Source organism: Cinclus cinclus, chromosome 16 (assembly GCF_963662255.1).
Source record: "Cinclus cinclus chromosome 16, bCinCin1.1, whole genome shotgun sequence".
NCBI lineage: Eukaryota > Metazoa > Chordata > Aves > Passeriformes > Cinclidae > Cinclus > Cinclus cinclus.
In genome coordinates, this window is record NC_085061.1 from 4,822,040 (window position 1) to 4,834,390 (window position 12,351).

A 12,351-nucleotide genomic window follows, 5' to 3' on the forward strand; every position below is an offset into this window, starting at 1 on the left:
GATTGAATATTGTCCACCCTGTGCTGTGAATTACTAAAACTCCTGCAAAAAGTCTTCACTGTGAGAGAGAACAAATAGCTATTTCTGGAGCTGTTTTTCTCATTTGGTTTAATAGCAGATGTTGGGTGCTGTTTCAGAGGTTTAAATGCATCCAGTGTTCTGGGGCAGTACTGATAGCAGTGATGTGCCAGTGGAAACAAAATAATGGGCAGAGTGCAGGGGAGGTGATAGACAGGGGATAAATTAATCTGTTAGATGCTTCTGCAGACCACCCTGTCTAATTAACAATGCATATTATATATGTTAATAATATAGTTCTTAGGATTAATCTTTTCATTAGACATTTGAGTGGTTTCAAAGGACTCTTTTTCTTGGAAGAAACTTAGTGGAGAAGTGATTCTCCTTCATCTGACAAGCGATACAAGTTATGCCCCTGCTTTTTGCTACCTGACTTCCCTGAACTACAGCCCATGAAAAGTCCCACTGACTTTTTTTATGCACTCCAAAATAGATTACCTGGGAAACATATAGGCTGGAAGACCTATGCCTGAGATTTGCTGGCTAGTTCTAGAAGCAGAAGTTAAGTACTTTCCTGTAAACTGAACTGACACAGTATATTTGTGTTTTTAAGGTGAGGCTATTTTTTGCACCCGAAGTTAATGACTTGCTGCAGCTCTGGCTGACATCACTTTGTTCTGAGAAGTGCTGCTGGGCTGTAATTGCCATATGGAAGGGAACTGTGGCTGGCAGACTTTAATCACTGTTTGGGACGTGGAGGGAGATGTCTTCCTGCTTGGGTCACAATTTATGACCGGCGTGACCACCCTAATTTCCAAACTGTTTGTGCCATATCATGCTAATTGATGAAGTCCATCTTGGGCAATAAATAGTTCTCCTGAGGTTAATTTCTGTGTCTGGGCTGTGTGTTGCCTTCCCCACCGAGTTCTGTATTGCTGCAAGCAGACTGCTCACATCATTACAGCCACAGATTTTAGTGGTACCCAGGGTCCCTTCACACTGCACTGTGCTGCCTCCACTGAGAACAGCTGCAGGGGTGGCTGAGGAGCTGAGCTGAGCTTCCAAAAGCCCACTTGTCTTTTGCCTGCCCCCACCCCAAAACAGCTCTGCCAACAAGGAGGAGGAGGAGGACAGAGAAAGCTCCAAGCAATTCCCAGACTGGGATGCCCTGAGAGAACCTTTTGCTCAGTAGTGGTTCATTGGCCAGCTTCAGGTGTGCTTGTGAGTTTTTGTGAACTTGGTGTTGTAATCTCAGACTTAGCAAAACGAAGAAAAGAAAATGATGCTTTGCTTGATCGTGACCCATATTCTATGTGTGTGTAGGTACTGCAAGGCAGAGTTCATGCTTTTCCATGGCTTCCTCTCTTTGGTCCTCAGTGCCCTGCTGCTCTCACCTTAACCTTTCCAGTGTCCTCTGCTACTTTCTGCAAGTTAGCAGAGGATAATTAATTATTGACTGCTTTCCAAGAAGGAGTACCTTTGTAAAGGTACATGGGTTGTCTGAAATGGGGCCCTCAGCCAACCTTATTTTAGTGGAGAGTTCTTGGGCAGGGCAAGAGCTGCAGCTGGTCATGGTGTTGGGGACCTTTACTTGTGCTGTGCTGCCTTTGAAAACTCTCCCCAGAGCTGCTGGAAGGGCAAGCTGGTGGCTGGAGGAGGGGGCTGGGAGGTGCATTGAACCATATGGTACATACACGGTTTAAAAATAAACCAGTGTTGACTGATCAAATAAATACCACTTAGGTTTCAAATTGAACAGCCTGTGCAGTCTGTTGAATATAAAACTGTTTTTACCTTCAAGAAAAGTTATAATTCATGGCTGTAATGTCACAAATTTCAAGTTTTGCAGAGAGCAGTGTGAGGCTGCCAGACTGTAAGGTCGAGTAGGGGTGGTGTGGGGCTGCGTGGTCCCACTCCCCCAAGGCATAAAACACGCCTATAAAATCTAGCAAAGCGAATTTTATTTCTCAAAAGCAATGGTCATAAACTTGCCTACATCAGAAAATGTTCAGCTCTTCTCCTATTAGCCTTTATTTAACACGATACAATTTATTTTTATGTTGTGCCCTTCACAGGATATCACAGAACTCTTCTCAGAGACTGCTCCTCATAAACTGAGTCTGGCAAAGAAAATTTCAGCTCAGGGTTTGAGCAGGGGAATGACTGGAAGGGTCCCTTCACTTGTGCAGAAGGACAAGGCCCTTGGGAAGGACAGACCTGCAATGGATGGAGTAATTCAGTATCAGTTTGGGGGTGTTGGGGGGTGCCACTGCATGGCAGCAGCTCCTGTATATGGGGGAGAATAAAGATAATTGTGCCTTGCTGCTTAGAACTGAGAAAACAGTGTTTCCTCTTCCCATTATGGACCTTGTGTGAACAAGGTGGTTCTGTAAGCTGGAAACAAAATTTAAGCAATCTCTTGTTTCAGTGAAGCAGGGTTGGTGAAAATGAAGCATCCTCCATAGCACTGTTGGGTGGCATCTGTCTTGAGGCACCCTGGCAGGGTTAGCAGGGACAGGAATTGATGTGTAAATACTTCATCCTGTGTGTGTTGGAGTGAGTGACCCCCAAACACATCACTGAGGGAAAGTAACCTTTAATGGAGAGTCAGAAAGACTGCAGGCTTTTCTGAGAGAGATATCTATTAACTGGGATTGCAGCTGAATTAATGCAGCTACATGGCTTGTGGCATCTTTGAGGACGGGCAGAACAAATTTGTATTTTCCTGGAAAAGACTAGTGATACGTTTAATTTCATGCCACTTTTGGCATGCTCAGAGTCACATTGTTTCCTCCTCTTTCCCTGGGGAAAAGGCTAAGCACGAATTTGGTTTTCTTGGTGTAGAGATTGCTGTAGTTACTGATTGACCTGGCTGAACTTGGGGCAAGAGCCAAAGCTGTGGTATTTCCAGGCTGCTCTGAACAGTTTCAGATGTAAGGAGCGTCAAAGCAATGGAATAAAAAGCAGTGACATTTCCAGTATGAGACCAAAAAAGCCCAACTCATATTTTATTTATTTATCCAAAATAGTTTGAATTATTCATTAAAGTCAATGTAAGTGTATGAAAATACAAGGTGTTTCAAGTAGCAGTATCATTAGGAGGAATTAATCATTTGGCAATATTAATTTTCTAACAGATTAATAGTTTTTTTTCAGTAAGGATATTTTTTCCACATCAAAGTCTTCAGGACAGGCAACTTTTTGTACATACTCTCAGTCTGAATACAAAGGAGATGGGACAATATTTCTATATATTTTACTGTTCTCTCCCTTCTCTTTTTTTTTTTTTTTTTTTCCCCAGGCCAGTCATTACCCCCAACCAAGGCATGGCCTGCATAACCTCATGCTTATTTTCTCAGTTTTTATTTTTTCATAAACTCGGAGATGCTTTGGTATCCCTTCTTTGGGATGCAGGGTGTTTGTGGTGTGACTTTCCCCATCCATGGCCTCTGCAACTTCTCTCACCCATGTAGTGCAAGTGAAACAAGGTCAAATACAGGAACTCAAACAGGTTCTCTAAATGCACAGATTCTGGTTTTCAAATACTGTATGTTAAAGATGTAATTCATCCTAATTCTCCAAGCATTGGGAAAGATTTGAATGGATGAAGATGTTCAGTTTTCTGTAGGTGGCAGATAAAAGGGATGGGCACATCAGTGCTGTCACTGGAGCCCTGCTCTGCTACTGCACCTAGTCCATCCCAAAAGGATCTTCCTCTGTTCCATGGCCTCTGTGGCTGAGCCTTAAACACTGCTCTGGAACAGCTGAGTTGCACTCTGTGCAAGTTATGAGTTTTAAATCAATTTTTCCTGACTGTGCTAGAAATTTGGTGGGAATTAGTGGTATTAGGTGAGGCTTAAGAATTAGTGTTTCACAGCTTTGGATTCAGATACAGAGCAAACAATGAGCTGTCTTTAAGCTTAACATCTTCACTTGATGGGGGACATATTAGAAAGATTAATTACTGTCCCCAAGCCTGTACATATGCTGCTATCCTGCTGCCTGGGTGCAGGGAATCTGTGGTGCCAGGTCTGTACTTGGACTCACGGTGCAGAGAGGCTCCATAGGTGCCCTAAAATTAAACGTTCTTTGCCATTTTAGACACCCCAAGGTGTCTGAGATGTTGGCCTGGGGCTGGCTGGTATCACACAGAACCTGCAGGATGCTTCTTTCCTGCAGAAGTACAGTGGAAAGGTCTGAAAGATACCCTGGGACATCTTGAATGGCTTTGTTTCAGCAGTGGGCTCCCATCTGAGTTTACCTTCTCAGTTTACCTTCTTCTGGAGTTACTCTTCCACGGATCCTGCTCATGGTGTGCTTGCTTGGTGGTGCCAGCAGATCCCTCAGTGGAAAGCAGGGGAGCAGTCGCAGTGCTGAGCGCTGTCCTGAGTTAAACCAGCAATAGCCCCGGGTGGAATTGTTCCCAGGGGATAACCAGTGCGGGAGGGAGGCACCAGCTGGGCTGGAGCTGAGCTGCTGAGGACTGCGGCTTAATTGGGCGTAAAGGAAGAGCAATCTCTGTTTTACAGTCAGGGTTCAATGGACCTTGCACTGGGGGCAGCTGCAAACCCCGGCATTCCTACTGGGTCCCTGTGCCTGCTTGGGTTTTTTCCTGCTCTGTCCCTGAGTTAAAGAAGCCCCAGTGGAGTCAGGGAAGGGAAGACAAGGCTTTATCCCACCCCTGGCTGGCACTGGCACATTCAGCTGCATCTCCATTAGCAGTTCCCGAGTTCTGCACCTTGTGCCAGTGGCTGACACAAGGCATCTCTAACGAGCAGATAAGTTTTTCATGCAGATGAATTCCTCCAGCCAGGACACCAGCAGTGCTGCAGGCTCTGGAAAGAGGGCCAGGAGGAGCAGCAGGGAGAGGTGGCAAGGGCACGCAGTCAGGGGTGAAGGCTCCCTGGTACTTCAGTTACACTGGAAAGCCCCAGATTTCTTGCATAAAAGACTGATTGTAGTCAAAGTTTTTCTTTTCTCACCCTGAGGGTAGTGGAGGGAAGCAGTTGCCATCACTCAGTTGCTATTGCAGAGTCAGAGGGTTGTTTAACTAGGCCAGCGCTGTTGGGTGGGGGTGAGGATGCTCCTGGTGGCCCCTGCCAGGAACAAGTCTGAGAGACGAAACAGTGGAAAAGGCACTAACTCATTATGAGTAACGAAAACTGTTCAAGGAGTTAATGAATTAGGGTGCCATCCACCTCCAAGGTTATAAAAGTTGGGAAAGGCAACCTCTGAGATGCAGTAAGAAGAGGCAGATTTACTTTTCCAAGGCTAGGCTCCATTTATTAGGGAAAAAAATATTGCTGTTTGACATGGGCAATATATTAAAGGCAGGGCTGTCTCTGACAGTGACGAAATGTTATTTACCACTGCAGTGTGGTCACTGAATTTTTACTTTCGTATAGAGGACTTTGTCCTTAACAGTTGCATAGCTAAATGAAAACTGAGAATATCCAGGTCAGGGCCACCCATTAACCTCCCAATTTCAGAGGCTGATTACTTGATTAATCAAAGACCAGTCCCAGCTGAGATGATGGAGAAAAGGTTGTAATAATCCAGAGAAGAGTTGAGTTAATCACACATTGATGAGTTGCTGTGAGTGGGAAGGTGGGTGGTCAGTAAGGAGCCTTTTTGAGCTCTTGAGAAGGGACTGTGTGTAAGACACAACCCTGTGGGCCATTAAGGGTGCTTTGGATATTCTCTACTTACTTTACGTCCCCCTACAACTGGGGGGGTTCCCTGGATAGCAGGGTTTTAGTGAACCAACTGGTGATGTTCTCCACAAATGGTTTGCTCCCCTTCACAAAGCAAGGTGCAGCTAGGGGTGCCCAAGAGTAGAGGCAATCATTGCTTGTACATCACCACCAGAAGCTGCTCAGGAAGGTGGAGCTGGATTAGCTGAAGGTGAGGAGCTGGTGTTAACTCTCCCTGTGTGGATGCTCTCACTCAGAAGTAAAGGGACATGTAGTTCTCTTTAACCATTAAAGAGTTCCTGTCCTTGCCTGGGGATTATACTGAGTTGGATTAAGGCCAAAGTACTTCTGAGCAGGGGCATCCTCAGTGGCATTTAAGGCACTTTAACTTAACACATTGAATTATCCTTCCACCCACAGTGCCTAACCAAAGCAGTACAGGAGATGAGAGGTGACTGGCATTCTCCTGGTGTGCCTGCAGCTGCTCAGAGGTGAATGTCACTGGCAAGTCCCTGGCCTTGCAGTTCCATCCTACATTCTCCCTGCGCTGTGCCTGGGAGGCCAATGGAAACACTTTCCAGCAAGTACTAAAGCAAAAAAATTTCCAAGCTCACTTGGGAAGCAATAATGTTTTAGTATGGGCTCTATAAACCCAGCCAAAAACATTCCTCATATTCCAGCAGTCACCTTGCTCTGAAGTTCCTGCTGTCCTGCTGCTGGACCTGAACTAGCTAAACTAAAGACTTATGGGCTACAAATGCTGCAATTATGTCTCTGATCACAGCACAAAGCCTTAAACCTCAGAATGACAAAGAGGTATTCGACTGAGGAAGTCTATTTGTTTGCTGTTAGAAAGAGTCAGGATTTTTCCTAACCCTGGACTGCAGTGTTGATAAAACAGGCTGACTTGTAAGGCATCTCTAGTGTATATTAAAGTAAAGCCAATCTCTGTAATTAATGGGATGATAAATCGAGGTTTAATTACTCAGAAGGCACCTTGGGTGAAAGATTCATGGTAATTGTTGTGTATCCTCTTGAAGGATTCACAGTACTGGCAGCTCCCTTTGTAGCAATAAAACACAGGGTGAGTGGCAGGGAGTCTCCCAGGACCTCTCTGATAGGGACTAGCCAGTTAAGGTAGCAAATGCAAAGAGGCAGAGGTGCTCTCCAGGCTTTTTATCACAATAAAAGCCCCTTCCCAAACCTTGAGGGATTCCTAAGCAGTGTGTCAATTTGAGATCAAAGCACTTACCTCAAATCTCCTCCATTGGAGGAGATTTCCCTTGTAGGCAGCTTCCTCCTGATGCAGCCATAGGAGGCGTCTTTCGGACCGTTTTTCCACTTTATTGCTTTGTGTAGAGGAACACCCTTCTCTTGGGTTCCGCGTGGAAAACAAGACATGTGCATGTTGGGAAATGGAAACTAGAGCTTTGAATTTTTGTAGTGTGTTGTTAAAAGACTGGCTGAGCAAAAGAGAAATCCATCCCATCAAGACACGTCTGTTTTCCTCACTCCCCAGTTTACTATCTTTTGGTCTGCTGGGGCCAGGAGAAGAGGCATCCGACTTGCTTGTTTCTTTACTCTGCCTCCTTAATTCACTTTTTAATTAACCTTTTCAATTCACTCAGTTTGGCTAGCACTGTAAGTACAGCACAAGGGTTCTGTGCCGGTGACATATAAGACAGTACCCATTTTCTTCCCTTACCCAGAGCTGAAGAAGCAAGTGGAAAGTGCAGAACTGAAAAACCAGCGCCTGAAAGAAGTTTTCCAGACCAAGATCCAGGAGTTCCGCAAGGTGTGCTACACACTCACGGGCTACCAGATCGACATCACCACGGAGAACCAGTACAGGCTCAGCTCCATCTACGCCGAGCACCAGGGGGACTGCCTGCTTTTCAAGGTAGGTCTGTGCACCCCTGGCTGCACCTGCTTCTTTGGGTTCGTGGTGTTCAACGTGCCAGGCTGTATTTGCTCTTTCTCAGTGATTAGACTGGAAAATCACTGCCCCCTGCTATGTGGCAGTGGAGATTCTTTCTTCTGTTAAAAAGTAGGAGGTTTGACATCTGGTCTCCCACTTATGTATCAAAGTCTGGAATAAAGAGAAGGGACTATATATGCATAATACCTCAGGCATCTGGCTTGGCACTTCACCTTTTTATATTATCAGCTATATGCTGCAGTAATAAAACCTTATGTAACCATCAAGGCTCATCATTACTTCACTATGAGATATATGTCCCTATGTTTCTTTGCCATCCTCCAGCTTGTCTGCCTGTCATCATCTTGTCTTTATGTAAATTGGAATCCCTTTTGAGCAGCAGCTTATCCTGGTGTGTGTGAAGTGCCATTTCTGTGAGCAGCACAGATGAATAGCAATAACAGTCTGTCTTCTGGTCTGGCTAGGTGGGCTGTGAGGTTGTGGCTTGATAGAGGGGCTGTTTTTCTTCTGTGTTGCCTTTCAGCTGGCAAACTTAGGCTGATGACTTAGAGAGCTGAGGTGTGATATTAGAAGTCACCAGGATGTTAAGTCCTGTCTTCAGATTGGTTCAAGTGCCAACAGCCCAAGATTACAGGTCAGTGGGAGAACTTGGTTCTTCTCTGTGGCAAATGTAGCAGCACTTAAACTCATACCTGCCTCCCACTGATACTCCCTAGGGCAGATGTCCTTTATGAAGGAGTTTGGAGGTGTTCAGTACAGGAGGGACCCCTGTAGTATGAAGTGGGAAAGTTCTGTTTCTGCAGACCTACAGCTGTGTGCCACATGTGGATGGTTGCCAGATTGTTTCTCTACATAACAGGACAAACATTTCCCTGTTCTGCAACTTCAGTGCCTCAGGAAAAAAAAACAAAAAACAAACAAAAAACCCCCCAACAAATAAAGCAAGTCAGGGTGTGCATAAGAGAGCAGCTAGGATCTTCAGTAAAACTAGGAAAATAGCCCCAAAACAGTCATACTGACCTGCCTTAGGAGAGTTCTGGATGACCTGAAGCACATGGCAGCAATAAAAGAAAGCTCAGTGCCTAGGGAAGAGAATAATTCTGTTGGTTTTAAGGTCCTGCTATTTAATCCTGAAAACAGTTCTCTGTTGAGATGGTGCAGTGCTGCTCTAACATCTCCAGAGACCTGTGCTCACACCTGTAGTGTTAAATATTTAATGAATGAAACTTCAGCAGACTCCTGGAGATGTCTGTTGAATGCCATAGCTGGACAGTACAAGTTGCAGTTTTTTCTGCACCACAGGAGAGATGCATACTTGGAGAAATGTGAGAAAATTGTATGCTGGCCACATGAACGAGAACTGGCTGGCAGCTCAGGAGCTTGTCACTGGTAGAAGGAAACTCTCCTTGGTGAAATGGCAATATACATAATTTATATGCAGGAGAGGGTATACTAAAGTACAGATTTCTCTCTCTACACATTATTCTTGCTTTTTCTTCTTCAATCCAGTGTTTATTCCCAAGTATGTCCCAAGGATGGAAGTGAGTGTCACCTGATAGAGAAGATCTGACATTTCTTAGACCCGAGCGTGGGTCATTTATTGATTCTGGAAATTCCTCAGCTTCTCTTACCTCACCACCTCTCCGGACAAGAGGAGCAGATTTGCTAATTACAACATGAACTAGAAAATTTCAGACTCTTTCTCTCTGTTCAGTAAATCACAGACAATTCCCACTGACTGCAGCTTTGAATAGTAGTAGAATATAAACAACAAATTATTTCCTTGCTGAGTTCAGGCAGCTGATTCTCATATACGTATGAAGGCTTGAATCCTGACTACAGCTTCCAGCAGGGTTGTGTGTTTATGCTGTGGAATTTCTGAGCCATAGCAGACTGTGGGTGTTTGTGTGCATTTCATTAACCCAGAGAGGTCACAAAGCATGGATGCTATTTGTGTTTATTCTATTCAAGCAGTTTATGGAACAGGGTCTATATAATTAAACCAGAGAAGTCCCTTGGCACTTTACAAGCTTCTGTGGTTTGGCTGTAAACTTTAAAAACATATTTCAGTAGCACTGCTGGTGGCATTCAATTTTAAGTGAGGGATACAGTAGGAACTCCTGTAGTGTAACCCCTTCAAAGCTAAATGAAGATGAAAGATGTGCTTGGTTTTCCTGGCCAAGGTGTGCTGTTACTATAGTGGAGCTTATTATCTACCTGCTGTATGTGTCCAGCCAGTTTGTATTAATTGGGATTACAGCTCCAATGAAAGGGTTAATCACAGTGCTGTGCTGGGAATGTCAATGACTGCATCTGTAAGTGAGCACTGAATTCTAATGAAACCATACCAGTATTTATTGGTGATCCCTATCGGTGCAACAGATGAGCTCATCAGCTTGAAGGATGTCCCAGTGATTTTCAGCCCCTCTATGAGTGCGTGGGCAGAAAGGCACCGCTCAGGCTTCACAGCTCCCGTTTGCTTGCTCCTTTTTATTGTGTCAATTAAACGCTGTGGAAAGGCTGTTACAGATTCCTCACCAGGAGTTTGGATTCTGATGATTTTTTGTGGATTGTAATGCACTGTAGCTCCTGGGGCACTTGACAGTTTCGTATTCCATTCCTGTTGCTGCTCCACTGGATGTGTCCGGACTTTGTGTTCCGTGTGATGCTTCACTGGTGTGTCTAGACCAGCCCACCCATCAGATATCCAGGAACTGCCTCGACTGCCTTTGTAACAAGCCATTAAAGATATCTGTTAAAACCACCAAAAGTTGCTGTGGAGCCTCTGGAGCAGTTTATCCAGCTCGGAATGAGGAGGTGGCAAATCAGGCTGTCATTGCCTGACCAGGCATACACTGTGCTGTTTATCCTTGTCTCTGGCTGGGTCCTGAATGGGAGTAAGGAAATGAGGTCTTTAGAAAGGCAGTGACAATTGTTTCAGACAAAGAAAGTCCTTCAGTAAACAGAAAGACTGGTCAAATTTGAAGAGGAGATGATTTGGAGACACTTCTACAAATGAACAAACAGTGGAAAGAAATTAAATCGCAGGTTTTTTTTCTTTTTGTGTGCCTATGGACACAGTCCCAGCCAAAGCATTTGAGTTCAATCAATTTAAAAGAAAAAGAGTAGAAATCCTTCTATTTGATAGACCCTATGGCTTCAAGGAACTACTGAGAGCAGGAGGCCACTGCATTTGCTAAAATGTTAGGATATCTTTGTGGACAGATAATAATATCTATTTTTACATTAAATGTGTACATTTACCCACAGTAGGGACATTCAGACCTTTTTGCTTGGAGGTGTAAAGGCAACTCCTTACTGTTGATGTTAGGAAGAGAATTCCCCTTCATGCTGCTTACTTTTTGGCTTGGGTATACAAGTGATTTTGCTGCTTCTGTACTTGGCAACATTCCAAGTCCATCCTTTGGAGATGGGAATAAAGACTTGAGTGAAGAAGAAGGAGCAATCTGTTCTTGATTATTCTCAGTGCTTCAGGTAAACTGTTTCCAGTGTTGCAACATGAATGTGGGGCTGGTCACTTTGAAAAGATCCTGGGCTGAACAGGTCATCAGTCTGATCCTGTGCAATTGAATCTTTCTGGTGTCAGATTGCTCTACTTTGTTAGAAAGGAGTGCTCAGATTTCTTGATAATACATGCCTAAATTATTTGGGTCTAAATTGGTTGGGAAGGAAGTTAAACCAGACAAACCCTTTCCAGTGCCACAGTGGTGTTATGTGTCTGAGCTCATCAATAATCCTGGCCACAAGGCTGCCTTTAGACAGATATTTTCTGTATCATCAGAGCTTAGTCTTGCAGAGCACAGAACTCTCCCTGCTTCAACACGGTCTCACCCGTGCTGTTATTTTCTGTCAAAATTATCAAATGAAAACCCAAACATCAGCAGTTCATTGAAGAGCATCTCCAGGTTGATAGGCTGTATTCCTTGAGAGAGAATACCCAAGATACCAGACAGCAAACAAAACCAGAAGCATCTTGATGTAGCTTGAGAATGTGGCCTGCTCCAGGGCTGGCACCTCTTGCTGTAAAATAAAACCTTTACTGGTGTCCTGTTGGGTTGGTAGTACAGTCACAAAGTCAAGTAAAATCAATGGTTTTTCTACAACCTGATAAATTGAAAAGCTGTGCAGAGCTGGTGTGCCTACACTGTCTTTGCACACCTCTTTAAGGAGTTAAATACAGAATTAGTTTGCAGATCTGTAACTATCAAACTTTACAGGGCCACCTGAAAAGTGAGCACTTGCTTCTGATGTGGATCGCTGTTGGGTGCAGGGGCTGAGCATAAGGGTAGAAAAATGATGTGGGGTATTTCTTTCCTTTGAGTGGAAGAAGGGCATGGTGGAAGGACAGACACCACCTTGAACTGCCCAGTACTCCTTAGCTTGCCCCATGGCTTGGGTACCTCACTGTCCTCTTGCTTCTGTATGGGCCAGGAGTGTAAAACATAACAGGGCAGCAGTGCATACAAGATGCAATAGTTTAATTCTCTTGTCTTTGTGAGGGGGAGGAGGCTGGATTGAACAAGAAAGAGCTTGGAGGCTGTTTTTCAAACACCAAGTGATGCTGACAAGCTGCTGGCTGAAAGGAGGAGGCAAAACTTGTGTGGTTAAACTTGCAGAGAGAGTCTGGTCTGCTGAGATTCCAGCACAGTCTGAGTACCAGTCTGGCCAGGGTACGCTGGT

At 44.6% G+C, this 12,351-nt stretch overlaps 1 protein-coding gene across 1 annotated transcript in view; it reads left to right on the top strand.

Moving 5' to 3' along the window:
* The window catches only part of MAD1L1 (mitotic arrest deficient 1 like 1), a 343,907-nt gene that overhangs the window by 247,433 nt on the left and 84,123 nt on the right, over nucleotides 1-12,351 (top strand). Inside the window, exon 16 of the mRNA XM_062503321.1 lies at nucleotides 7,421-7,611. Coding sequence (XP_062359305.1) covers nucleotides 7,421-7,611 — 191 coding nt within the window. The remainder of the gene's footprint in view (nucleotides 1-7,420; nucleotides 7,612-12,351) is intronic.